We start from the raw sequence: 26,362 nt of genomic DNA on the forward strand, positions 1-26,362 counted from the left end.
GGTTTATCCCTCTCCACCAGAAATTTAAGTTTCTTTTCAGTAGATCCAGATGCATGAGACGGTTTATCCATTTCTGTTGTTGCTTGGGGACATCCCTATTAGGCTTGAGCATATTACCTACGTGTTGGGGTTATTACTGAGGATGACCATTATACACAATGCTTGCTAGCTAAAATGTAAAACGGGGATTTCTGGTCTACTGCACGTAGGCTTGGGAGGGGCGTGGGTCTCTTGGAATGTCCCGGGCCTGCGTAACCCGCCAGGGCCAGCCTTCCCAGGTGTTTTTGCAGTCCTTGCGGAATTCCGGAATTCCGTTATCTATACATTGTATACAAAGTTTAACAAAACAGTAGGACACATAACCCTTGCTGCTTATCTCTGATTTGATTTGTCTCTTGGGATTGTTCACCTTCAAGTCGTGCATCTTTTTAGCATGCCTGAAATGTTACACGCCCTCTGTACACAACAAGCCAGCCGAGATTTGTGATTGGCCTGACTCTGCAATAAATGAGAACACAAGTGAGGCGAACAGGATCTTGGTCTTCGTCTGCGAACGTTGACCTCCATGCTTTCTCCTCTTTCTTAGCAAACTGTGGAGTAATCTTGCATCCATCGGTGCGGGGTTTGCTGGCCATTCCCAGCATATATGCATATACACACTATATCTATAAAAATGGAAGAGAAGAGGACGTCTATCTCTGGGCAAAGGACTGAGAGACCGTGCTGGGAGTGAGGGTATTTTACTGCCTTGTGAATGTATGACCTAGTACCCTCCCTGTCCCCTCAAAATTCTTAAAATGGCGCTAAGGCAAGTTGTAGAGAAACGAATATACGTATGGTCTCATTTTTAAATAAAGACAGCAAACATGTACAAAAAATTAAAAGCCCTAAATATGGGCACGTCGTTCTACAGCGTTATGTGAGGCTGTGTGAACCTGCAGAAAGGACTGCAGAAAAGTTGTTTCTTGGGCAGCCTGCTGCTAGTACGGTCTAGGGACCCACGGGAAGCCCCGCCTCCAGCCCCGCCCCTGGAACTGATTTCCTTCCACTGTCCCGCCCACCCGCCGAGCCTATTCCAGCCACACCCCTGCCCCGGGAATTGGTTTCCCTCGGCTACAACCCCGCCCACAGCCACGCCCCGGAACTAGTCTCCGCCCACCTCCCCGCCCGCCGTCACCCCGTTTCCGCCCACAGCCCCACCCACGGACCTGAACTCGGCCCGTCTGCCTGGCACCGCCCACAGCCCGCCCCTAGGACTGGTCTCCGTCCCTGGTGCTGACGCAGCCCAGGGCCGTGGGGCCCTCCCTCAGAGAGCTAGAAACTCTCGCCCCAGGCTGGGGTGCGCGGCGGTGGCCCCCGCCCGCCCCAACCCGGAGCCCCTAAACGCCCCTCTCCGCCGCGGCTCGACACAGACCGGAACTGGGGCGAGAGGCGGCCAGCCCGAGACCGGAAGCGGAAGCGTGGGGCGCTGCCGTGGAAAGAGCCTGCGGGGCTGGCTGCGTGGGGTGCGCTGTCTTCTTCGCGCGGGACCTGCTTCACGTGGTATGTTTGGCCTCAGCGCAACGGGCCGGACTCGGTGCGCGGCGGACAGTCCGGGGGGTCCGGTAGGCGCCCAGGGAGGGGCGAGGGCCGCGGGCATTCCCGGTCACGGGCTCTGGCTTCCCCGCGTCCCCCCGTCTGTAACCGGAGCCCCGTTTTCTCCTTGGGCTGTTGCCTCCGGTCAGTCCCAGGCTGCGGTTCCTCCCGACTCCGGGCGCCGCTGCCTCCTCCTTTGAGGGGTGATTTCCACCTCCCCCCTCTCCCCCAGAGGACTTTCAGCAATGTCTGGAGGCATTGTTTGGGTTGTACAAATGGGGGTGTGGGGAGGCCAGGGATGCTGCTGAGCATCCCACAGTGCACGGAACAGCCCCCCACAACGAAGCGTTATCAATAGTGCCGGGGTCGGGAGATCTGCTCTAGGGCCTTAAAAGCTCTGAAGTCCTGATCATAGTCAGCTGAGTCGCTTATCATCGCCCTTAAGTAACAAGCCTGTGTTTAAAGTGTCTGGAGTCACCGTAAAATCTTGATCCAGCCAGATGAGTTGAGCAAGTCACATGCACACCCAGCATGACACTGCTTTCTCCCACTTGGGGTGCAGATGGCTACATGGAAATCAGGTAAATCCAGTCACGCCAACGTTGACACTTTAAATGAAAACGAAACAAAGATGAATGGGTGGTCTTTCTATCCAAGAACGATTACTTCCTATCAAAAGGCCTCAAAAGCGGTCTTCGTGCCTCCCCCCCGCCCCAGTCTGTGTTAAAACCAGCTTCGAGATCCCACCAGCCTTGAAGTGTGCCATCCTCCCTGATCCGTGGGTTTCTGTGTGACCAGGTGAGCACCCCAAGGACCTTGTCACAACAGGTGCCAGCAACCTCCGCTATGCAGAGGAGAGCTCTTAGTGGGTTTTCATGCTGCTCAGGTTGTAAACGCAAAGAGCCACTAAGAGGGAGGGTATCCTAAGAAAAATTATTTGTCTGTTTGATAGATTACGTTCAAAGGAAGGATACTGAGGCGTGTGTGGTTATGTGTGTGGAAATAAGGCAGTAAATGCACTTATATGCAAATAAGTATACATTAAACAAATATGTAAATGAGTGTAACCGTAGAGAAATGCAGACTTTCTTGCATTCCATAATACTAGAAATTTCAGGATTTTATATAGAAAAATATATACATTTTTTACATGTACATGTAAGATTACAAGACATCCCACTGAAGATAAGCAGGACTACTCAGCCACAGTCCTTAGACCCATTCGGTTTGACCTCTAAAGCCCTACAAATCCTCCACAGAGGTTGAAAATATAGGCACATGGTGCGGGGGAGTGCTTAGGACTTCTTTCTGTTAGTAATTAATTTAAAACTGAATTGACCAGCAACAAGATGTATTTTGAAGAAGTGATTTTCATTTCTTTATTTACTTAATGAGATTTACAATTATTTGGGGGGATATACAGCAGCTTGTAGGTCGCAGGTTAGGGCACTAGTTTCCACAAAGATTGCCCTCTCTACCTTGCCTTTTGGTGGACAAGGAATTAACTTTATTTCTTCAAACTTCTCTGAAATAACAGTCTGGCGATTCACATCATAGAGGATTCTGTTAAGTAATCTATTTAATTGTTAGGTTTTACTAATTACGAGTATGTGTGCGTGTCCCTTTTTTGTTCTCACTTTCCTGTAATGTTCTGGAGGGGGGATGTTTATTTGTTACGCAGTAGGTATCCTTTGAGTGCACAGTTTATGGCGACCAACCATCCTTGTGTATTGGAGAGTAAGAGGATTGCCAGGACATAGGACATTTAGTGTTCAAACCGGGACAGTTCTGGGCAAACCAGGATGGCTCAGCATCCCTGGGAGCCAGGCCCTGAGCCAGATGCATAGAGACCTGGGAGAACCAAGAAGACCTTTTTCCATGTCCATGGAATTTACATTCTAATAGGGAATCGTGATTTTAAATAATTAATGACCGGAGTGATGTGGGAGTTTGGCCCAGAGGGCTCAGTGGCAGAAACAGGGAAGCCTTCTTGAGAAGGACGGATATTTACCTGGAGAGCTGAGGTTGGGGTCAGGTTGAACTAGCTGTAGGGTTAGCTGGAGCGAGCATATGGGAGTGTTTTCAAGAGAGCGTTTCAGGCCAAGGGAACCGCATGAAGATAACCCCTGAGGCAGGAGAGAGCCTTGTGTGCTCCATGAGCTGGGAGGACCGGAATGGCTGGGCCGATACAACAAAGTTGGGGGGCAGGGGGTGAGCCAGCCCAGAGCAGGGTAGGCTGGACCAGATCAGGTATGAGATTAGACTCTGTTCTAGGACCAGTGGAGAGACACTAGAGATGTGAGCACTGGGAGGATGTGAGTCACAGCTGGTCTATGCATGTGGGTTAAAATGGACTTCCGGATTAAGAAGGAAGACTTGATGGGGCACCTGGGTGGCTCAGTCTTCAGGTTAAGCATTTGACTTCGGCTCAGGTCACGATCTTGCGGTTTGTGGGTTCGAGCCCTGCATCAGGCTCTGTGCTGACAGCTCAGAGCCTGGAGCCTGCTTCAGATTCTGTGTCTCCCTCTCCTCTCTCTCTGCGCCTCCCCTGCTAGTACTCTCTCTCTCAAAAATAAATAAACATTAAAAAAATTTTTTTTTCAAAGAAGGAAGACTTAAGAGGCAAGACAGGGAGTGGTAAGAAGAAGTTTAGGAATAAGATGATTGTTCCCCAGGCCTGGATGATGGTTGTGGAGAAAGAAAGAAATGGGAAGAAGAGACCCAGGAGCGTAGAACTGAGAAAATGTACGATGCTTTCATTCATGCTTGTATTTTGTGTGATGGGACAGGGCACGTACTATGCCCCTGGTTCCTGTCCATGCAAACCTGCAGGCATCCCCTCACCCGAGTCCATGCTTTCCCCCCACTTTGCCACCCACAGGCCCCCTCCTCCGCATCCTGAAAGCAGTCGGGCCTGAGTGTGTCCACAGCTGCCCTGTCCATGGCGGTAGCCACGAGTCACCTGGAGCTATTTTAATTAAAACAATGGGAAGAGTTCCTTTTCTCGGTCCTACTGGCCACGTTTCAAGTGCTCAGTAGCCACATGTGGCTTGTGGCTGCCAACTGGACGGAGCAGAATTAGAGGACATTTATGTCATCACTGAAAGTCCCATTGGGCAGCACTGATAAGTGACCCATCATCCAGCACTGACATACATCCAGGAGCAGGAGTCACTGAATCTGTAAACTGAGCAGAGACCCCTCCTGCCTTCTTGTGAGGTTTCACCTTCCAGGAGACCTTGATGGGGGGACTCGGAGCCTAAAAGTGCCCCAGGCACCTTCTCAGTCTGCTTTTCCGCTTGGGGCTCTGGGGGTGGCTGGATCCCAGCCCTCTGACTCCTCAGCTCAGTGACTGGAACTCATCCTAACTGCAGATTGGGTCTCCGGTGGGGAGAAAGGAGACGTCCTCCACCTGCAGAAGGTAAGGAGGGCCCACGGCAGTTGTCCGGGTCTGTTGGACTCACACCAAGCCTTAGGGAAGGTTTGGTGTGAGAGGCTGTATTCGTTTACTGTGGCTGCTCTCACCACTTACCGGTACTTAGTGGCTTAAAGCAGCACAGATTTCACCTGCCATTCTGGAAGTCAGAAGTCCGCAATGGGTCAGCAGGGCTGCATTCCTTCTGGAGGTTCTAGGGGAGAATCGGTGTCCATGTGTTGTCCATCTTGTAGAGGCCTCCTGCATTCTGTGGCTTGTGGCTCCTTCCTTCACTTAAAGCCAGTGGGTAGCATCCTCAGATCTCTCTCTCTCTCTCTCTCTCTCTCCCTCTGACTCCTGCTTGCATCACCAACACCTTCTTCTCTGACCTGACCTTCTTACCTCCCTCTGGTAAGGACTCTTGTGATGACATTGGGCTCACCTGGATAATCTCCCCATCACAGGATCCTTACCTTAATCACATCTGCACAATCCCTTTTGCTATGGAAACTCACATATTCACAGATTCTGAGGAGTAGAACATGGACACCTTTGGGGCACGGTCATTAATCTGTCTGCACACAGGCCTGGGAGGCAAAAATGCCCCACAGCTCTTTCTTTCCACCTGGACCAACCAGACTCTTAGTGGCCAAGGTTCCCCTCCCTGCTCATACAGACCGTTTATCGCTTGTATCTTTTGGGTACAGGGAAGGCACACAGAGAGACCTCAGGAAGCTGGTTTTATGGAGTGACATTTGATTCCCTAACTCCGGAGAAAAGAGGTATTCATTCCCTTTTTATAAAAAGGAAACATTCCATATACACTGCTTTGAACATTGATTTTTTTTCCACTTATATTTATTGGAGGGGCACCTGGGTAACTCAGTCGGTTGAGTGCTGACTCTTGATTTTGGCTCAGGTATTATGTCACGGTTCATGGGATCGAGCCCCGAGCTCCATGTTGTCAGCACAGAGCCTGCTTGGGGTTCTCTATCTCCCTCTCTCCGCACCACTCCCTGCCGCCCCCCCCCACCAATAAATAAATAAACTTAAAATTTTTTTTTTAATATTGGAGATAAGAATCTCTATCAATACCTAGGGATCATCTCTTTCTTTTTTGGCTGCATGTTTCTTCATTCTGTGGATATTCCGTAGTTTATTGCACTAATTCCCTATTGATGCTCAGTTGTATTGTTTCCAGTCCTTTGATATTACACGTAAGGCCATTGTGAATAATCACAGCCTGCCTTTTAGTATTTGTGTATCCTTGAGATTGGTTCCTAGGAGTGTGATTGGCAGGGAAAGGGTAAATGATTTTGCATTTTGCATCAAATTGACAATTTTCCTTCCGTAGGAATTGTGCCCCAGTCGCATATGAAAGTGCCTTTCCAGACATCCTTGCCAATAAAAGATGTGCTCCACCAGGTCTTTGTCCATCTGACAGATTAAAAATGGTGTCATCGTAGCTACAGTCTCCCATCTCTGTGGTTATGAAGAAGATCAATGGTGATTCTATCAAGGGTGGCGTCCTTGAAATGGTCGTGGTGGAAGCCAGAGTGTCCTGGGTTGAGGAGCCAGTGGGACGTGAGAAAATGAGACAGAGTGAAACACTTTCCCTGGGCTCAGGGAGAGAGACTGGTACCAGAATGAAGACTGTCCTTACGATAGATTTATTTCACTACTAAAAACACTGCATGGGGTTTGAATGGTGTGGGAGGGGGTCCGGTGGAGGGGGAGAGCGGGAGGGGAGGGCAGACAAGAGACTTTCCCTAAGAAGGCAGGTGGAGGAGCACAGATCTGAGCCGCAGAGCCCGGCCTCACCCAGGAGGGGAGACAGCTCCCGGCTTGTAACAGGAGGGAGGGCGGAGGCCGGGGTCACGTGGCCATTCTGGCGGCTTCCGGGGAAGGGAGACTCCTTCTCGCGGGAAGGGGGGGGGGGTGTTACTGTGAGAAGTAGGAGGCAGGGCCGTCTGCGCAAAGTGAGGGTGCGTGTATCTGTTGCCACCTAACAGGTTGTCCCAAACCTCGGGGACTTAAAACGATGATCATATATCAGATCTCATGGTCTTTGTGGTTCAGGAGTTCAGGACCGCTTCGCTAGAAGGTTCTGGCTCAGGGACTTTCCTGAGTTCCTAGCGGGCTCTCAGCCGGGCTGTAGCCATCTGGAGCCTGGACTGGTGCCTAGGGTTCAAGGCCAAGGCGGTTCGCTCCCAGGGTCAGTGGTGCTGCTGGAGGGAGGCCTCGGTTCCTCTCCAAGTCGGTCCCTCCATGGGGCCGCCCGAGTTCCTTGTAACGGGGCTTCCCCCGGAGCAAGCGGGACGAGAGACCAAGCAACGCTGCAGTGCCTTGGAGCACCCAGCCTGGGAAGTCGCCCCCAAGGCGCTCTTGTGACCCGGGTCAGCCCGACGCGGGCGGGTGTGGACACCAGGAGGCTTGGGTCATGGGGGCCAGTCAGGAAGCTGGTTGCCGCAGAGGGCGGAGGGGAGGGTGTGCGAGGGGTAAAGAGATTAGAGGCCTGATGATGGGGAGCCACACGGACTTACAGGATGTCTTGCAGGGGCAAGGCTGTTTGCATGTTGGTGACCGTGCTTCCCCAGAGGTGGCGGCATGACAGCCCCACCGCGGGCAGGTCCCCCAGACGCTGCCATGGAGCCGGCAGGTCATTGGAACCGGGCCGGGCGCTGCTCTGCTGGGCAGGGGCGCGGGCAGGGTGTGTGGATGAGGAATGTGTGGGTGAGGGGTGATGAAATCCAGGGGGAAGCGTGAGATGAGAACAGGACGTGCCTAATGCCTGATGAAGTAGCGGGGGCGGGGGAGAGTCCTCCGTGTGGTGAAAGAACACGTGAAAGGGGCGCCGGGGTGGCTCAGTCAGTTGAGCGTCTAACTCTCCATTTCGGCTCAGGTCACGATCTCACAGTTCGTGGGATTGAGCCCCGCATTGGGCTCTGCGCTGGGTGTGGATCCTGCTTGAGATTCTCTGTCTCCCTCTGCACCCCTGCCCCCAACTCACACTTGCCCTCTTTCTCTCTCTCTAAAAAAAAAAAACAAAAAACAAAACACATGTAGGGAAAGAAAACATGAACAAGGACACTGTTTGGGAGGCTGGATTCAGAGAGACCTTTCTCAGCTATTGTTTTAGGTGGCAGAATAGTGTCAGGTGATGACAGGGTCTAGGGTGGCGCCCCAGGTGGAAGGGGACAAACTCGTAACACCGAGGGTCGTCCTCACGCACTCTGACGTCACCCGTCATCTGAGGGCGGTGGGGCTGGGGGAGGCAAAGACTAGTATCAGCCGTCATCATCTCCAGTAACCAAAGGGTCGGACCTGGGAATGTGTTTGTGACAGCCACCTGCATGGGAAGAATGTGCCCTGAGACTCAGGGAAGCTGGGGGTTTAGGTGGGGCGGCGGAGGCGTGTCCCGGTCGAACCGTTGGGACCCAAGAGGACGAGCTCTGGCTTCGCCAGCCCTGGTTCATCACCTGCTAAGTAAAGACCCAATACTGGGGACCCCACCTGCATGTTGAAGGAGGACACAACGGGCAGGCTGAGATGGGTTGGTCCGCGGAAGGCCGCGGTGGGAGGGAGGCTGTGAAGGCTTCCTGTTGTCCCGTTTCCACCAGGGCCCGGCCTGAGCACGCTGTGCCGACCAGAGGAGGAGCGTCCGGGAAATTCCTGTCTGAGTCACAGGATGGCGGCCGTGGTTCTGCCCCCCACTCGTGGTAAGTCGGGGGGCCCTCAGAGTCCAGGCGGTAAAGGCCCCTGCACCACGGAGCGGGAAAGGAGGGGCCGAGCGGTGAGGCCGGAGTGGGGCCGGATGCCCGGGGGTCACCGGTCCCCGATGTGGTTCTTGGGATTTGGGATTCTTTCTATAAACTTGGAAAAATAACAGTGGTGTCCCTTGAACTTCAGTTTCTTCATCTGTGAAATGGGACTAATAATCTCTTCCTCCAGGTCAGTAAGACCCTTGGCCCTATTTCCTGGCCCTGGGCCCTGGATGAGACGGGCCACTCTGGTGTCCTGAGAAAGCTGTGTGTGTGTGTGTCCACCCACACGGTGTGGGGTGGTCATGGGTGTGGCCGTGCGTGTGCGTGTGGGGATGTGGTCACGTGCAGGTGGGTGGGGAAGCCCCCAGACTGGTGAGTGCCGGCATACAGAGCCGTCCTGGGCTCTCCTGACTGCTTTCTTCTTCTCCAGCTCAGCCTTCCCTGTACTCAGCCTCTCCTCGGAACGGACGCCCGGAGGAGGAAGGGCTGGCTAAGGGCTTCCTGAGCGGCTGGTTACCGGTGAGTCACTACTCTTTTTTCCAAGTCATTATTCCTTTGACCAGAAGCTGAATTTGTTCTCCTCCAGTGACCCGGAGCCTCATGGCCAAAGCAGGTGTCCAGAGGGCCCCGGGTCTCCGGGCATCTGATGGAGGGCCGGGGGCCCCCCAGGCAACGTCGTGTTTGTCAGCGTTTTCGACGTTGCCAAGGTTCCTCCAGGGTCGCCGTCTCCGTCACGTTCTGCAGAGAGGTTTTTAGGGGAAACTGAGGAAGACCTGACTGTGTCCTAAACTCAAGCACTTGGTGACAGCTGTGGGGGAGTCGCTCATTCATTTACCGGGTGTTTCTCTGATCTCTGCCATGTCCCCGGCCTCTACTCAGCCCCGCAGATGGAGGGAGATCAGCTTGCAGGATTTCACAGTCTCGCTGGAATAAGAGAATCACCTCTGTGTTAGGGGCACGTTCCCCGTGGCAGCGGGCATAAGTGGACAGGGAGGAGCACCGCAGGCTGAGCCCAGAAGCGGTTGAGAGCAGAGCTCAGGACCCTGCCCGCGCATCTTGCGCTTTGGGTTCCCGGCCCCTCGTCCCGTCGTCCTCTGCCCTTCTGCTGCCCGCTCGGCGGGGATGGTCCTTGCCTAAGCCGTGATGTTTTGACGGTTCAGCACTCGGTGACCTTCGAGGATGTGGCCGTGGAGTTCACCCCGGAGGAGTGGGCCCTGCTGGACCCTTGTCAGAGAACACTGTACAGAGACGTGATGCAAGAGAACCGCAGGAACCTGGCCTCGCTCGGTAAGCCTGACCTCCTCCCCGCCTACACTCGGTCCCGTAACGAGACCTTGTTTGTCGTAGACTCTGGGTCTAGAGCTCTTTCTCGCCCAGCAAGAGAGCGGGACACAGGATTAAAGAATGCGAGAGAGATGGCTCATGTCCAGGAGAAGCCAAGAGCCCCGATTAAGGGTCCTCGCTCCATTTTTATTAGGATCAGAAGGCTTACAAACGTGGCAGTGGACGTGCACAAGGAGACCGTGAATCTGTGAACATTATCTCATGGGCGCGAGGGAAACGGGGTCTTGAAGATATGCGGGGTTAGGGGTGTGGGTTGATACAAAACAAAGTCCTGGCACCTGGCCGAAGGTTGTTTACAGCTGATGTGAGGCCCCACCTCTGTTTACCTAAAGTTGCCGAGGGGGACCAGAAAGACAGAGCATGCTACCTTAGGGTCACCAAGGCACCTTTCTTTTGCTAATTAGCTCGGCTCTGGGCGACTTGGCCCAGCACTGGTCTCAAGTCCTGTTTTCCTGGTTTTCCTCTTCCTCCCAGTGAAAGCAGCTTTCTGCTACAGTACTAACTTGGGGGGCGCTTCCGCCCTGAACATATAATCTTGTTTACCTCATACAACTTTGGTCTGTCCTGGAGCCTTTGCCCCGCCCTCTCTATACCTATTTACCTAATCTTGTTTACCCAAACTTGGGTGTGAACATCCTATGGCTTTCTAATTCTTCCTGCCTTGTTAACCCATCGGTGCAAGCCCAGGGAATTCCTAAGCTTATTCCCCACAATATTCCCCACATTATTGTCCTTTTTTTTTTTTAATTGAGGTGACATTCACATAACATAAAAGTCACTGTTTTAATTATTAAAAATTTCCTTTAATGTTTGTTTATTTTTGAGAGAGAGAGAGGGAGAGACAGAGTGTGAGTGGGGGAGGGGCAGAGAGAGACACACACAGAATCAGGCTCTGTGTCAGGCCCCAGGTTCTGAGCTGTCAGCACAGAGCCCAACGCGGGGCTGGAACTCACAGAACTGTGAGATCGTGACCTGAGCCAAGGACACTCAACCTACTGAGCTACCCAGGTGCCCCTGTTTTAGCTCTTTTTTTTAAGTGTTTATTTTACAGAGATTGAGAGACAGAACACAAGCAGGGGAGGGGCAGAGAGAAAGGGAGACACAGAATCCGAAGCAGGCTCCAGGCTCCGAGCTGTTCAGCACAGAGCCCGACGTGGGGGCTCGAACTCACAAACCGTGAGATCATGACCTGAGCCGAAGTCGGATGCTTAACCGACTGAGCAAGCCAGGAGCCCCTGTTTTAGCTGTTTTTAAGCGCACAATTCAGTAACTTTTGACATAGTAGTATTGCTGTGCAACCATCAACGCTATCTAATGTCAGAACATTGTCATCACCCCTCACCCCCTCCCCGGGAAGTGGCCAGGACCCATTACCTTCCCCACAGCCCCCTGCTGCCAACCACCCATTTGCCTTCCATTTCTCTGGGTTTGCCTGCTCAGAACATTTCCTGCCACCGGCATTGTGATCTCTTTGGTCTGGCTCCTTTCAGGCAGCGTAATTAACGTTCGAAGGTCTAGCAGTGTTGCACCATTTTGTGGATTGGCCACGTCTTTAAAATTCACTCATGGGTTGATACGCATTTGGGTGGTTTCCATTTACTGGCTGTTACAAACCTTGCTGCTGAGAATACTGGTGCACGGTTTGTGCAAACATGCGCTTTCGGCTTTCTTGGGTATGTGTTGGAGCAGAATGCTGGGTCATATATCAGTAGGTTTAGCTTTTTGAGGAACTGCTGAACTGTCTTCCCCAGGAGCTGCGCCAAGGTGGGAGGGTTCCAATTTCCCATCTGCCCCAACGTTTGTGCCTCTGATGGTAGCCGTCTTCACGGTTATGAGGCAGTATTTCTTTTCATTGTCGCCGTGATTTGTGTTTCCCTCATGACTGATGACATTGAGCACTTTTTCATGTGTTGGCTGTTCTGGATCTTCTGTGGAGAACGTCTGTTCAAGTCCTTGGCCCGGTTTGGAATTCGGTTGCTTGTCTTTGTTCTTGGATTATACACATTCATTATATGTCGTGAATACTGGTCCCTTGTCCAGAATATGATTCGGAAATAATTTCTCCCAGTTGGTGGCGTATTTTCATTTTCTTGATAGTGTCCTTTGACACACAACAGTTTTAATTTTTTTTAAGTTTGTGTTTGAATTCCAGTTAGTTAACATACAGTGTAATATTAGTTTCAGGTGTACAATATATTGATTCAACACTTCCATACCACACCTGGTACTCATCACGACAAGTGTGCCTCTTAATCGCCATCCAAACCGCCCTCCCCCCCACAACACACGCGCTCACCTCCCTTCTGGTAACCATGAGTTTGTTCTCTGTGGTTAAGAGTCTGTTTCTTGGTTTTCCCCTCTTTCTCTCCTTCTCTCTTTTTTCCCTTTTGCTCATTTGTTTTGTTTCTTAAATTCCACGTGTGAGTAAAATCATGTTTTTCCAAAGAAGACATCCAGATGGCCAACAGACCCACGAAAAGATGCTCAACGTCACTCACCATCAGGGAAATACAAGTCAGAACCATGATGAAACACCACCTCACACCTGTCAGAATGGCTGAAACCAACGACACAAGAAACGACAGGTGTTGGGGAGGATGTGGAGAAAGGGGACCCTCGTGCGCTGATGGTGGGAAGGCAAAGTGGCACAGCCCCCCTGGAAAACAGTTCGGAGGTTCCTTAAAAATAGAACTACCCCATAATCCAGCAATTGCTCTACTAAGCATTTACCCAGAGGATACAAAAATACTGATTTCGAAGGAGCACATACACCCCAACGTATATAGCAGCACTATCTACAATTCCGACTTATGGAAACAGCCCAAATGTCCATGGACAGATGAATGGATGAAAAAGACGTGGTGTGTGTGTGTGTGTGTGTGTGTGTGTATGTAGACACACACACAATGGAATATTACTCAGCCATAAAGAATGAAATCTTGCCACTTGTAATGAAGTGGATGGAGCTAGAGAGTATTATGCTAAGTGAACTAAGAGAGAGTTTTAATTTTTATGAAGTCCAATTTATCTTTTTTTTTTCTTTTTTTGCTTGTCCTTTGCGATCATACCTCAAAAATTCTTGCCAAATCCACCAAGGCCATGAACATTTACCCCTGTGTTTTCTTCCAGGAATTTTCTAGTTCTCTTCAATTAGGTCTTTGGTCCTTTTGGAGATAATTTTTTTATGTGGTTTCGTTCTTTTGTCTCTCTTTATTACCCAGTTGCCCATCATTGCTGTAGAAGACTGTTCTTTCCCCAGTGAGTTGTTTTGCTGCCTTGTCCAAAGTTGTGTGACCACAGACTTTACGAGTTTACACTCACTCAGTTCTCATCCATTGATCTCTGCATCTGTCCTTGTGCAAGTACTGTAGTGCGTTCTTCACTATTGCTTTGAAGTAAGCTTTGATGTCAGGAGGTGTGAGAATTCCTAATTCGTTGTTTCTCAAGACTGTTTTGTCTGTTCAGCATCCCTTGCAAATCCATGTGAGTTTAAGGATCAGTTTGTCCATTTCTGCAAATAAAAGCTGTTGGAATTTTGGTAACAATTGCACTGAATCTGTCGACCGCTTTGGTTGTATGGAAGCGATGACCCACGGGAATCTACCCCCAAAACCAAGAGCACACCTTACATACTGTATGTTAGCCAACTTGACAATAAATTATATTTAAAAAAATTTATAATTCTGTTGTAATTGATCTGTAATTGTTACATCTTCTAGATAATTTGACCTTTTAATCACTACATAAGATCATTCTTTGTGTCTTGTAGCAGTTTTTGTCTTAAAGTCTATTTTGCCTGAAATTAACATAGCTACACTCTCTTTTGGCGGCTGTTTGCATGGAATCTATTTTTCCATCTATTGACTTTCAACCCCTTAGTGTGTTTTTTTGTTCGTTTGTTTGTTTGTTTTTGCTTACCTCTTTTTTTTTGTATATTAAGTATAATTTATTGTCAAATTGGTTTCCATACAACACCCAGTGCTCATGCCAACAGGTGCCCTCCTCAATGCCCATCACCCACTTTCCCCTCTCCCCCACCCCCCCCCACCAACCCTCAGTTTGTCCTCAGTATTTAAGAGTCTCTTATGGTTTTCCTCCCTCCCTCTCTTTTTTCCCCTTCCCCTCCCCCATGGTTTTCTGTTAACTTTCTGAGGATCCACATATGAGTGAAAACATACGGTATCTGTCTTTATCTGCCTGACTTATTTCACTTAGCATTAATACCCTCCAGTTCCATCCATGTTGCTGCAAATGGCCAGATTTCATTCTTTCTCGTTGCCAAGTAGTATTCGATTGTATGGTAACCACATCTTCTTTATCCATTCGTCAGTTGATGGACATTTAGGCTCTTTCCATAATTTGGCTGTTGTTCAAAGTGCTGCTATAAACATGTGGTACATGTGTCCCTATGCATCAGCACTCCTGTGCCCCTTGGGTCAACTCCTAGCAGTGCTATTGCTGGGTCATAGGGTAGTTCTATTTTTAATTTTTTGAGGAACCTTCACACTGTTTTCTAGAGCGGCTGCACCAGTTTGCATTCCCACCAGCAGTGCAAGAGGGTTCCCGTTTCTCCACATCCTCTCCAGCATCTATAGTCTCCTGATTTATTCATTTTGGCCACTCTGACTGGCGTGAGGTGATATCTGAGTGTGGTTTTGATTTGTATTTCCCTGATGAGGAGTGACATTGAGCATTTTTTCACGTGCCTATTGGCCATCTGGATAGTCTTCTTTAGAAATGTCTATTCATGTCTTCTGCCCATTTCTTCACTGGATTATTTGTTTTTTGGGTGTGGAGTTTGGTGAGCTCTTTATAGATTTTGGATACTAGCCCTTTGTCCGATATGTCATTTGCAAATATCTTTTCCCATTCTGTTGGTTGCCTTTTAGTTTTGTTGGTTGTTTCTTTTGCAGTGCAGAAGCTTTTCATCTTCGTGAGGTCCCAATAGTTAATGTTTGCTTTTAATTCCCTTGCCTTTGGACATGCGTCAAGCAAGAAATTGCTATGGCTGAGGTCAACGAGGTTTTTTCCTGCTTTCTCCTCTAGGGTTTTGATGGTTTCCTGTCTCACATTCAGGTCCTGCATCCATTTTGCATTTATTTTTGTGAATGGTGTGAGAAAGTGGTCTAGTTTCATTCTTCCGCATATTGCTGTCCAGTTCTCCCAGCACCATTTGATAAAGAGGCTGTCTTTTTTCCATTGGGTATTCTTTCCTGCTTTGTCAAAGATTAGTTGGCCATACTTTTGTGGGCCCAGTTCTGGGGTCTCTATTCTATTCCATTGGTCTATGTGTCTGTTTTTGTGCCAATACCACACTGCCCTGATGATTACAGCTTTGTAGTAGAGGCTAAAGTCTGAGATTGTGATGCCTCCTGCTTTGGTTTTCTTCTTCAATATTACTTTGGCTACTCAGGGGCTTTTGTAGTTCCATACAGGTTTTAGGATTGCTTGTTCTAGCTTTGAGAAGAATGCTGGTGCAATTTTGATTGGGATTGCATTGAATGTGTAGATTGCTTTGGGTAGTATTGACATTTTAACAATACTTATTCTTCCAATCAATGAGCAGGGAGTGTTTTTCCATTTCTTGGTATCATCTTCAATTTTCTTCATAAGCTTTCTATAGTTTTCAGCATACAGATCTTTTACATCTTTGGTTAGGTTTATTCCTAGGTATTTTATGGTCCTTGGTACAATTGTGAATGGGATCAGTTTCTTTATTTGTCTTTCTGTTGCTTCATCATTGCTGTATAAAAATGCAACCGGGGGCGCCTGGGTGGCGCAGTCGGTTAAGCGTCCGACTTCAGCCAGGTCACGATCTCGCGGTCCGGGAGTTCGAGCCCCGCGTCAGGCTCTGGGCTGATGGCTCAGAGCCTGGAGCCTGTTTCCGATTCTGTGTCTCCCTCTCTCTCTGCCCCTCCCCCGTTCATGCTCTGTCTCTCTCTGTCCCAAAAATAAATAAACGTGGAAAAAAAAAATTAAAAAATGCAATCGGTTTCTGTACACTAATTTTGTACCATGCGACTTTGCTGAATTCATGTATCAGTTCTAACAGACTTTTGGTGGAGTCTATTGGATTTTCCATGTATAATATGTCACCTGCAAAAAGTGAAAGCTTGACTTCATCTTTGCCAGTTTTGATGCCTTTGATTTCCATTTGTTGTCTGATTGCTGATGCTAGAACTTCCAACACTATGTTTAAACAACAGTGGTGAGAGTGGACATCCCTGTCGTGTTCCTGATCTCAGGGGGAAATCTCTCAGTTTTTCCCCATTGAGGATGATACTAGCTGTGGGCTTTTCATAAGTGGCTTTTATGATATTTAAGTATGTTCCTTCTATCCCGACTTTCTCGAGGGTTTTTATTAAGAAACGATGCTTTTTCTGCATTGATTGAGAGGATCACATGGTTCTTTTCTTTTATTAATGTGATGTATCACATTGATTGATTTGCGAATGTTGAACCAGCCCTGCAGCCCAGGAATGAATCCCACTTGATTGTGGTGAATAATTCTTTTTATATGCTGTTGAATTCGATTTGCTAGTATCTTGTTGAGAAGTTTTGCATCCATATTCATCAGGGATATTGGCCTCTAGTTCTTTTTTTTTTTTTTTTTTTTTTTGCTGGGTTTCTGGTTTGAAATCAAAGTAATGCTGGCTTCATAGAATGAGTCTGGAAGTTTTTCTTTCCTTTCTATTTCTTGGAACAGCTTGAGAAGGATAGGTATTATCTCTGCTTTAAATACCTGGTAGAATTCCCCAGGGAAGCCATCTGGTCCTGGACTCTCATTTGGTGGGAGATTTTTGATAACTGATTCAATTTCTTCGCTGGGTATGGGTCTATTCAAGTTTTCTGTTTCTTCCTGTTTGAGTTTTGGGAGTGTGTGGGTGCTTAGGAATTTGTCCATTTCTTCCAGGTTGTCCGGTTTGTTGGCATATAATTTTTCATAGTATTCCCTGATAATTGCTTGTATTTCTGAGGGATTGGTTGTAATCATTCCATTTTCATTTGTGATTCTATCTATTTGAGTCCTCTCTCTTTTCTTTTTGAGAAGCCTGGCTTGAGGTTTATCAATTTTGTTTATTTTTTTTAAAAACCAACTCTTGGTTTCATTGATCTGCTCTACTGCTTTTTTTGGATTCTATATTGTTTATTTCTGCTCTGCTCTTTATTATTTCTCTTCCTCTGCTGGGTTTGGGGTGTCTTTGCTGGTCTGCTTCTGGTTCCTTTAGGTGTGCTGTTAGATTTTGTATTTGGGATTTTTCTTGTTTCTTGAGATAGGCCTGGATTGCAATGTCTTTTCCTCTCAGGACTGCCTTTGCTGCATCCCAAAGCATTTGGATTGTTGTATTTTCATTTTCATTTGTTTCCATATATTTTTAAATTTCTTCTCTAATTGCCTGGTTGACCCAATCATTATTTAGTAGGATGTTCTTTAATCTCTATGCCTTTGGAGGTTTTTCAGACTTTTTCCTGTGGTTGATTTCAAGTTTCATAGCATTGTGATCTGCGAGTGTGCACGGTATGATCTCAATTTTATATACTTATTAAGGACTGTTCTGTGACCCAAGTATGTGATCTATCTTGGAGAATGTTCCATGTGCACTCAAGAGGAAAGTGTATTCCGTTGCTTTGGGATGCAGAGTTCTAAATATATCTGTCAAGTCCATATGATCCAATGTTTCATTCAGGGCCCTTGTTTCTTTATTGATCCTGTGTCTAGCTGATCTATCCATTGTTGTAAGTGGAGTATTAAAGTCCCCTGCAATTACCACATTCTTATCAATAAGGTTGCTTATGTTTGTGATTGTTTTATATATTTGGGGGCTCCCATATTTGGCGTATAAACATGTGTAATTGTTCGCTCTTTCTGATGGATAGACCCTGTAATTATTATATAATGCCCTTCTTCATCTCTTGTTACCGCCTTTAATTTAAAGTCTCGTTTGTCTAAGTATGGCTACTCCAGCTTTCTTTTGACTTCCAGTAGCATGATAGATAGTTCTCCACCCCCTCACTTTCAATCTGAAGGTGTCCTCAGGTCTAAAATGAGTCTCTTGTAGACCGCAAATTGATGGGTCTTGTTTTTTATCCATTGTGATACCCTATGACTTTTGGTTGGAGCATTTAGTCCATTTACATTCAGTGTTGCTATAGAAAGATATGGGTTTAGAGTCATTGTGATGTCTGTAGGTTTCATGCTTGTAGTGGTGTCTCTGGTACTTTGTGGTCCTTGCAACATTTCACTCACAGAGTCCCCGTGAGGATCTCTTGTAGGGCTGGTTTAGTGGTGATGAAGTCTTTCAGTTTTTGTTTGTTTGGGAAAACCTGTATCTCTCCTATTCTGAATGACAGGCTTGCTGGGTAAAGGATTCTTGGCTGCTTATTTTTTCTGTTCGTCACATTGAAGATGTCCTGCCATTCCTTTCTGGCCTGCCAAGTTTCAGTAGAGAGGTCTGCCACTACCCTTATGTGTCTGTCTACCTTTGTATGTTAGGACCCGTTTATCCCTTGCTGCTTTCAGAATTCTCTCTTTATCCTTGTATTTTGCCAGTCTCACTATGGTATGTCGTGCAGATGATCGATTCAAGTTACGTCTGAAGGGAGTTCCTTGTGTCTCTTGGATTTTAATGCCTTTTTCCTTCCCCAGGTCAGGGAAGTTCTCAGCTATGATTTGTTCAAGTACTCCTTCAGCCCCTTTCTCTCTCTTCTTCTTCTGGAATTCCTATGATACGGATATTGTTCCGTTTGATTGCATCACTTAATTCCCTAATTCTCCCCTCATATTCATGGATTTTTTTATCTCTCTTTTTCTCAGCTTCCTCTTTTTCCATAATTTTATCTTCTAATTCACCTGTTCTCCCCTCTGCCTCTTCAATCTGTGCTTTGGCTGCCTTCATTTTATTTTGCACCTCACAACATTTTTTGTTCCTCATGACTATTTCTTAGTCCCTTGATCTCTCTAGCAATAGATTCTCTGTGTCCTCTATGCTTTTTTCCAGCCTAGCAATTAGTTTTATGACTATTCTCAACTCTTGCTCAGTTATATATTGCTTAAGTTGGTTTTGATCAATTTGTTAGCTGTCACTCCTTCCTGGAATTTCTTTTGTGGAGAATTCTTCCGTTTCATCATTTTGGCTAGTTTTCTGTCCCTTATGAGTTTTAAAAGCTTGCTGTGTGCTCTGTACCTGCGAGCACCGCTATATTAAAGGGAGGGTGGTGGGGGTCATACACTGTCCAGGCCTGGCCCCTCAGGAGGTGTTTTTTGGAGAGTGTTACTTGCTCTCTGTTGTGACTTTGGTTATTTTATTTCCCTACCCGTAGTGATGTTTTGGACCCTCCACCAGGTGTGCTTTGATTTGTTCCTTGGAGTAGCCCTGGAAAGGAAAACAGGAGACAAAAACATGCAAACACGCAAATAAAACAAACCAAAAGAAAAAACCCAAAACACCGACTACAAGTAAAGAACAGGGTGGAGGCGGTGCTGACGGAAGAGCAGATACGAAGAGAAATGACAGGAGCGGAGGAAAAAGAAAAAATAAACACTGACCAGGCAGAAAGACTAAAAGGCTTAATCCATAGAGAAAGGAAAATAAAGAAGGAGGCGGGGAAAATGAAACGAAGATAAAGTTACCCAGAGAAACTATACTGCTCGATTATTCCAGAGAGAGAGAAAGGAGTGTAAAGGAGGAGAAGAAGGAGGTGTAGAATATGTATCAAGACAATGGATTAAATATGTCTGTTTAGACAGACCAATAACCAGAGTAACCAGCCTATGGGGAGGAAAGAGATAAGGAGAAGTGGGAGGGAGAATATATCTCTCTCTCCAGAGTTGACCTAGAGTTAATCCAGGCAATGCTGCATCACTTGTGGGGAGTCGCTGTCCACAGGGTCTGTGCCCCTCGGTGGATACGCGGTTACCTAGTGCAAAGGGGCGTGGCTTGGCATAATCTGGACCCACCTCCACTGTGGGCCCCCGGAGTGATCCCTGAGGCCCCGCCTTGGTGCTGGGGGGCGGCAATGGTGATCCCCCAGTCTCTTCTGCACAGACCCCGACCGGTGGACTCGGTTTGAGTCTTCCTCACTGTGTCACGGGTGCAGACGGGGCGGTCCTTCTCGCTCCACCAACTCCCCTGACCCTGCGCTTGGCTAAGATTCACAGTCCCGTTCCCATGCTCTCTGGCACTGGGGAAGTGCCTCTCAGTGCAGCCCAATAGGTGGTCCCGGCTGGCTTTGTCTGTGCCGCCGCACTTCAAGGAGGACCTCCGTCTCCTCCTGCAGGCTGCGTCGCTGACCTCGCCACTGAGCCCCGGGGGTGGCGGACACAGGCAGGCTTTGGTCTGTCCCACCGCACTCTGGGGAAGTGGCCGCTTTCTCCCACTGCGGACGGCGCCCCTGACCTACCACCGAAGCCAGGGCTGGCTCCCCTCCTCCCCAGGTGCGTGAACAGGGAGCCGGCCCCAGGCCGAAGGAAGGCCTGCCGTTAGAGGTGGGATCCCTCTGAGTCCCAGTACGGGATCATTTTCCTGTGCAGATACAGTCCTACGCTTCCCTAGCCCTTCTCTTCCCTTTGTCTCTCCGCAGAAGGGGATCCCTCCCCTCTGTGCCTACCCACCCTGTTCTATCTCCCTCAGTTCACAATCACCCACCTATCCTTTCTCAAGTTGTCCCATTTTCTTCCTGGTAGATTCAGTCTCTTTTCCTCCCATACTCTTGGGGTTCAGAGTCCTTTGGCTTCAGCACTTCTTTGAGAGAGGCGGGAAGTAAGGATCCCCCTACTTCTCTGCCATGTTGACCCTTCCCTACCTCCCTCTTAGTGTGTTTAGATGTAAGTTGAGTCTCTTCTGGAGAGCATATAATTGGATATTCTTTATCTGTTCTGCCCAAATCTGCCTTTTAGTTGGACAGATTAATCCATTAACATTTAAGGTTATTATTGATAAAGAAAGACCTACTTATGCCATTTTGTTATTTTCTACATGTTTTCTATCATTTTTGTTCCTCAATTCTTTCATTGTGTGTGTGTGTGTGTGTGTGTGTGTGTGTTAAATGTTTTCTCATGGACCATTTTGATTCCCTGTCATTTCTTTTTATTTATTTGTTTTAATGGTTGTCCTGGGGATTACAGTTAACATTTTATTTTAATTTTTATTTAATTTAATTTTTTAATTTAGATCCAAGTTAGCATATAGTGCAACAATGATTTCAGGAGTAGATTCCTTAATGCCCCTTACCCATTTAGCCCATTCCCCTCCCACAACCCCTCCAGTAACCCTCAGTTTGTTCTCAATATCTAAGAGTCTCTTATGGTTTGTCCCTCTTCCTGTTTTTACATTATTTTTGCTTCCCTTCCCTTATGTTCATCTGTTCTGTGTCTTAAAGTCCTCATATGTGTGAAGTCATATGATATTTGTCTTTCTCTAATTTTCTTAGCATACTACCCTCTAATTCCATCCACGTAGTTGCAAATGGCAAGATTTCATTCTTTTTGATTGCCGAGTAATACTCCATTTTATACGTGTGTGTGTGTGTGTGTGTGTGTGTGTGTGTGTGTGTGTGTTTGTGTGTGTGGTATATATATAATGTGATATATACAGATACATCACATCTTTATCCATTCATCCCTCGATGGACATTTGGGCTCTTTCCATGCTTTGGCTATTGTTGATGGTGCTGCTATAAACATGGGGGTGCATGTGTCCTTTCAAAATAGCACACCTGTATCCCTTGGATAGAAACCTAGTAGTCAATTGCTGGGTCATAGGGTAGTTCTATTTTTAATTTGGGGGGGAACCTCCAGACTGTTTTCCAGAGTGGCTGCACCAATTTGCATTCCCACCAGCAGTGCAGAAGAGATCCTCTTTCTCCACATCCTCGCCAACGTCTGTTGTTGCCCGAGTTGTTCATGTTAGCCATTCTGACAGGTGTGAGGTGGTATCTCATTGTGGTTTTGACTTCTATTTCCCTGATGATGAGTCATGTTGAGCATTTTTTCAGGTGTCGGTTGGCCATCTGGATGTCTTCTTTGGAAAAGTGTCTCTTCATGTCTTTTGCCCATTTCTTCACTGGATTATTTGTGTTTTGGGTGTTGAGTTTGAGAAGTTGTTTATAGACTTTGGATACTAACTCTTTATCGGATATGTCATTTGCAGCTCTCTTCTCCCATTCCGTCGGTTGCCTTTTAGTTTTGCAGATTGTTTCCTTCGCTCTGCAGGAGCTTTTCATTTTGATGAGGTCCCAGTAGTTCATTTTTGCTTTTGTTTCCCTTGCCTCTGGAGACGTGTTGAGTAAGAAGTCGCTGTGGCCAAGATCAAAGAGGTTTTTGCCTGCTTACTCCTCAGATTTTGATGCCTTCCTGTCTTCCATTTAGGTCTTTCATCCATTTTGAGTTTCTTTTTGTGTCTGGTGTAAGAAAGTGGTCCAGGTTCATTTTTCTGCCTGTCGCTGTCTAGTTTTCCCAGCACCACTTGCTGAAGAGGCTGTCTTTATTCCATTGGATATTCTTTCCTGCTTTGTCAAGGATTAGTTGGCCATACGTTTGTGGGTCCATTTCTGGGTTCTCTATTCTGTTCCATTGATCTGAGTGTCTGTTCTTATCCCAGTGCCATACTTTCTTGATGATGACAGCTTGTAATACAGCTTCAAGTCCGGCAATTAACATTTTAATTCATGGCAGCCTATTTTGATTTAATACCAACTTTGTTTTGCTAGTATATAAAATTTTTGCTCTTATGTACCTGCGCGCGCACACACACACACACACCTGCTTTCTTTTGTTTTGCCACAAATTACATCTTTATACCTTGTGTGCCCATTAACATAGATTTACAATTACTGGTGTAGGCATTTATCTTTTAAATCATATAAGAGAAAGAGTTTCAAACCAAAAAGATAAGCATTATAAACCAAAAATAGCCAATTACTATTGGCCTGTGTATTTTCAATTATCAGGTTATTTCTTTATGTGGATTTGCATTAATATCCATTATCCTTCCATTTCAGCCTGAAAGTCTCCCATTAGCATTTCTTGTAGGGCAGATGTGCTCGTGATCTCTGTGCCTCTCAGTGTAACCTTATACTTGGGGTTTCTTAAGCTTCTTGGCTGTGTACATTTGTGTCTTTGTCAAATTTTGGGAAATTTTTGCCCTTATTTCTTCAAATATTCTTTCTACCTCATTCTCTTCTCCACTTAATGAATTCCCATGATGTGTATATTGGTATGTTTGATGGGATCCCACAGGTCTCTTGGGCTCTGTTCTTATTTTTTTCCTTCTTTTTTCTTTCTGTTCTTCCAGGGAGGTAATGTAAATCATCCTGTCTTCGTGGTTATTGATTCTTTCTTCTGCCTGCTCACATCTGCTGTTGAACTCTTCTTGTGAACTTTTCATTTCAGTTGTTGTACTTTTCAACTCCAAAATTTCTGTGTAGTTTCTCTTTGTGATTTCTGTCTCTTTAACATGGGTTCTAGTTCATCAGAATTGTCACGGTTTTCTTTAGGTCTTTGAGCATACTTAAAAGAGTTGACTTAAATCCTTTGAGGGGCACCTGGGTGGCCCAGTTGGTTGAGCGTCTGACTTCAGTTCAGGTCGTGATCTCTTGGTTCGTGAGTTTGAGCCCCACATCAGGCTCATTGTAGTCAGCCTGTCAGTGCAGAGCCCAGTTCGGATCTTTCTGCTTACACTCTCTCAAAAACTAAATAAAAAACATTTAAATTCTTTGACTAGTGAGTCTGATGTTTGGGCTTCCTTCGGGGCAGTTTCTACTCATTTTTTTTTTCCTGCAATGGGCCCTACATTTGTTTCTTTGCCTGCCTCATACTTTCCGTGTTACAACTGGACATTTGGAACATTATTACACAGCAATTCTGGAATCCGATTTCTCTCCACCACCAGAATTTGTTATTGTTGCTTGTTGAATGTATGTTTAGTGATACCTCTATACTAATTTTGTAATCTGTATTCGTCACGTGTGGTCCCTGAAGACTGTTATGTTAGTTTCGTGGTTAGCTAGTGGTTGGTCAGAGATTTTCTTGGGGGCCTGGAACAAAAACTAAAACACCTGTAGTCTCTGCAGGTGTGTTCTGTGTGGGTGTCCAGGGCCTACCTTCAAAATCAGCAGGCAATTGGCAGCTCTCCATAATCTTTACTTTCTGCTTGTGCAGAACCTGAAGGTCAGCCAGAATTGAGGACTTAATGCAACTTCAGGTCTTTTCTGACCGTGTGCCCGACCCTGGCTTTCTAGATTCAAAGAAATATGAGGGAAATTTTTTAAAAATTCCCCAAACATCTTATTCCATCGTTTTCCTCCCAGGCTTCTTGGTTAGTTTTTTGTTTTCCTCTACTATTTCACTTGCCTCTGGCGGTGATGGCTGAGATATTTGCCTTTAAATGTGTTCCGCACATGCCTCGTGGGTAGACAGCTCAGCCCTTGGAGAGTGGGATTAGATAAATAAAGGCAGTATGGAAACCAATTTGACAATAAATTTCATATATTGAAAAAACAAGTGTAAGAAAAAGTTTATAAAGTAAAAAAAAAAAAAAAAATTAAAAATTAAAAAAAAAAGATAAAGGCAAGCCAGAAAAGTCAAATCAGACAACCACGGATCTTTGACAATAAATAGGTCCCCCCTGCAGTACTAGGAATGTGGGCTGTCGTCTGCAAGGTCACAGCCAAAGCAGTGAATAGATTAGACAAGGGTCAGTTAAAATGTCAGCTGGTTGTTGTCTTTGATTAAACATTTTCCAGTTGCTGTAAACTTTTGATAAGTTTCCAGAGTTCTGATAAAGTTGGTTCTGATGGTGTTCCCCAGTTTAGTCACTGTTTTTGTGGAGTTATGGACTTTTGGTTTAACAGCCCTTAATTTTCACTGTTGTCACTTCTCACAAGTCTTTCTGAGGCACTCCGATGTTTCTGGGTCTTTGCTGGGTTTAGGAATGTAGTGATGAATGAGACAGACGTGGTCCCCACCCTCCTGGAGCTTTCTGTCTGATGCCTTCCCTGTGAACTGAATAGCTGTTCCTTACCCTGACTTTATATTCTCTGTGGTTAAAAGCTTTAGAGCTTTTGAAGTATGTTATGTAAACTTGGACATGGACTTTGGGACTGTTTATATCCTGTCACCTGGACATTGAGGATGCTTGAATTTTTGTTTCTGGAGAGTTACTATACCCATTAGAATTTATGCGTGGTTACTCCACTGTTGCAGAAGTCATACTGGCTCATCTTCAGAATTGTTGGCTCCAGTTTCATGGAGTTGCTTGTCACCTGCACAGTCCCCCTACATCATGTGTCTTTTCTCCACAAATAGGATGTCATGTTGATAAACGCAGTCTGACCTCCCAGCTGGAGCAAGAAGACAAAGTGATGACACAGGAGCAAGGAATTCTTCCAGGCACCTGTCCAGGTGAGCACCAGGTGGACAGGCGGATAGGTGTTTTCTTGAGGAATAGGTCTGGCCAGTGATTTGGGGCATGGGAATAGTACATTCAGGAAACGTCAATCAGGAAAGTTTGTAACGTGTCCTTTTTTCTCGCAGAGATGGTCAAGAACATTTGGTATGAGCTTCTTCGTGTATGTTCCTTCTTTTTACCTTTCTGTTCAACATCTCATGTGTTACCTTGGACTCAGAGGGGCGGAAAAAAGACGTATCTCTTTTCCTTTGAAGTGTACTTAACATATAGTGTTACATCAGTTTCAGGTGCACAACGTAGTGATTTGATAAGTTTATAAGTTATACTGTGCTCACCACAAGTGTAGCTGCTGTCTGTCATCGGACAATGCTAATACATTTCTTTTCCTTTTTAAGTTTAAATCTCATAGGAGCACTTTATCCAATTCCTTCCTACTTTGCATTCCTGATAATCCCTTCTTTTGTAAATCTCTGATCAGTCTTAATCCTTCTAGAATCCTTTAATACCTATAGTTTTCATACTCACATCCCTTTCATGGCAAACTTCCTCAAAAACCCTGATCCCTCAGAGTCTGCCTTTACTCATGTATGTACTTTACTGTTCCTTTCCTCCATCAACTTAAATTTCTTTTCAATTTGTTTCAGGTTTGGAGACTGTACTTAAAGTCAAGTGGTTAACTCCTAAGAAGCACGTTTTTAGAAAAGAACATTCCAATGGTATTAAAGCGGTAAGACTAACCTGGCTGATTTCTGGGTTTTTACAGTAGGAAAGTAAGTTAGAAAAGTCACAAAGTAAACAGTCATAGTATCATTTACACATGAGGAAATTTTGTCTCTGGAGAGATACTGTGAAAAGTT

General features: G+C 46.5%; 1 protein-coding gene across 7 annotated transcripts in view; it reads left to right on the plus strand.

The window, feature by feature from the left end:
- The first annotated feature begins 1,203 nt into the window (after nt 1-1,203).
- ZNF557 (zinc finger protein 557) overlaps nt 1,204-26,362 on the plus strand; it is a 101,703-nt gene continuing 76,544 nt past the window's right edge. For 3 of the 7 annotated variants that reach the window (XR_008297285.1, XM_053219939.1, XM_015076797.3), the window contains exons 1-5: nt 8,660-8,709; nt 9,185-9,273; nt 9,915-10,041; nt 25,403-25,498; nt 26,150-26,232. Coding sequence is in view for 3 of the 7 variants with exons in the window: in XM_053219939.1 (XP_053075914.1) it covers nt 8,679-8,709; nt 9,185-9,273; nt 9,915-10,041; nt 25,403-25,498; nt 26,150-26,232 (426 nt within the window). In the remaining 4 variants the exon portion in view is untranslated. Of the gene's footprint in view, nt 1,543-6,933; nt 8,710-9,023; nt 9,274-9,633; nt 10,042-25,402; nt 25,499-26,149; nt 26,233-26,362 lie in introns of those variants that run through there. The other 4 variants (XM_053219938.1, XM_053219941.1, XM_053219942.1 and 1 more) reach the window with 3 other exon arrangements.

The sequence above is a fragment of the Acinonyx jubatus genome, chromosome A2 (genome assembly GCF_027475565.1).
Source record: "Acinonyx jubatus isolate Ajub_Pintada_27869175 chromosome A2, VMU_Ajub_asm_v1.0, whole genome shotgun sequence".
In the NCBI taxonomy this organism is placed as follows: Eukaryota; Metazoa; Chordata; class Mammalia; order Carnivora; family Felidae; genus Acinonyx; species Acinonyx jubatus.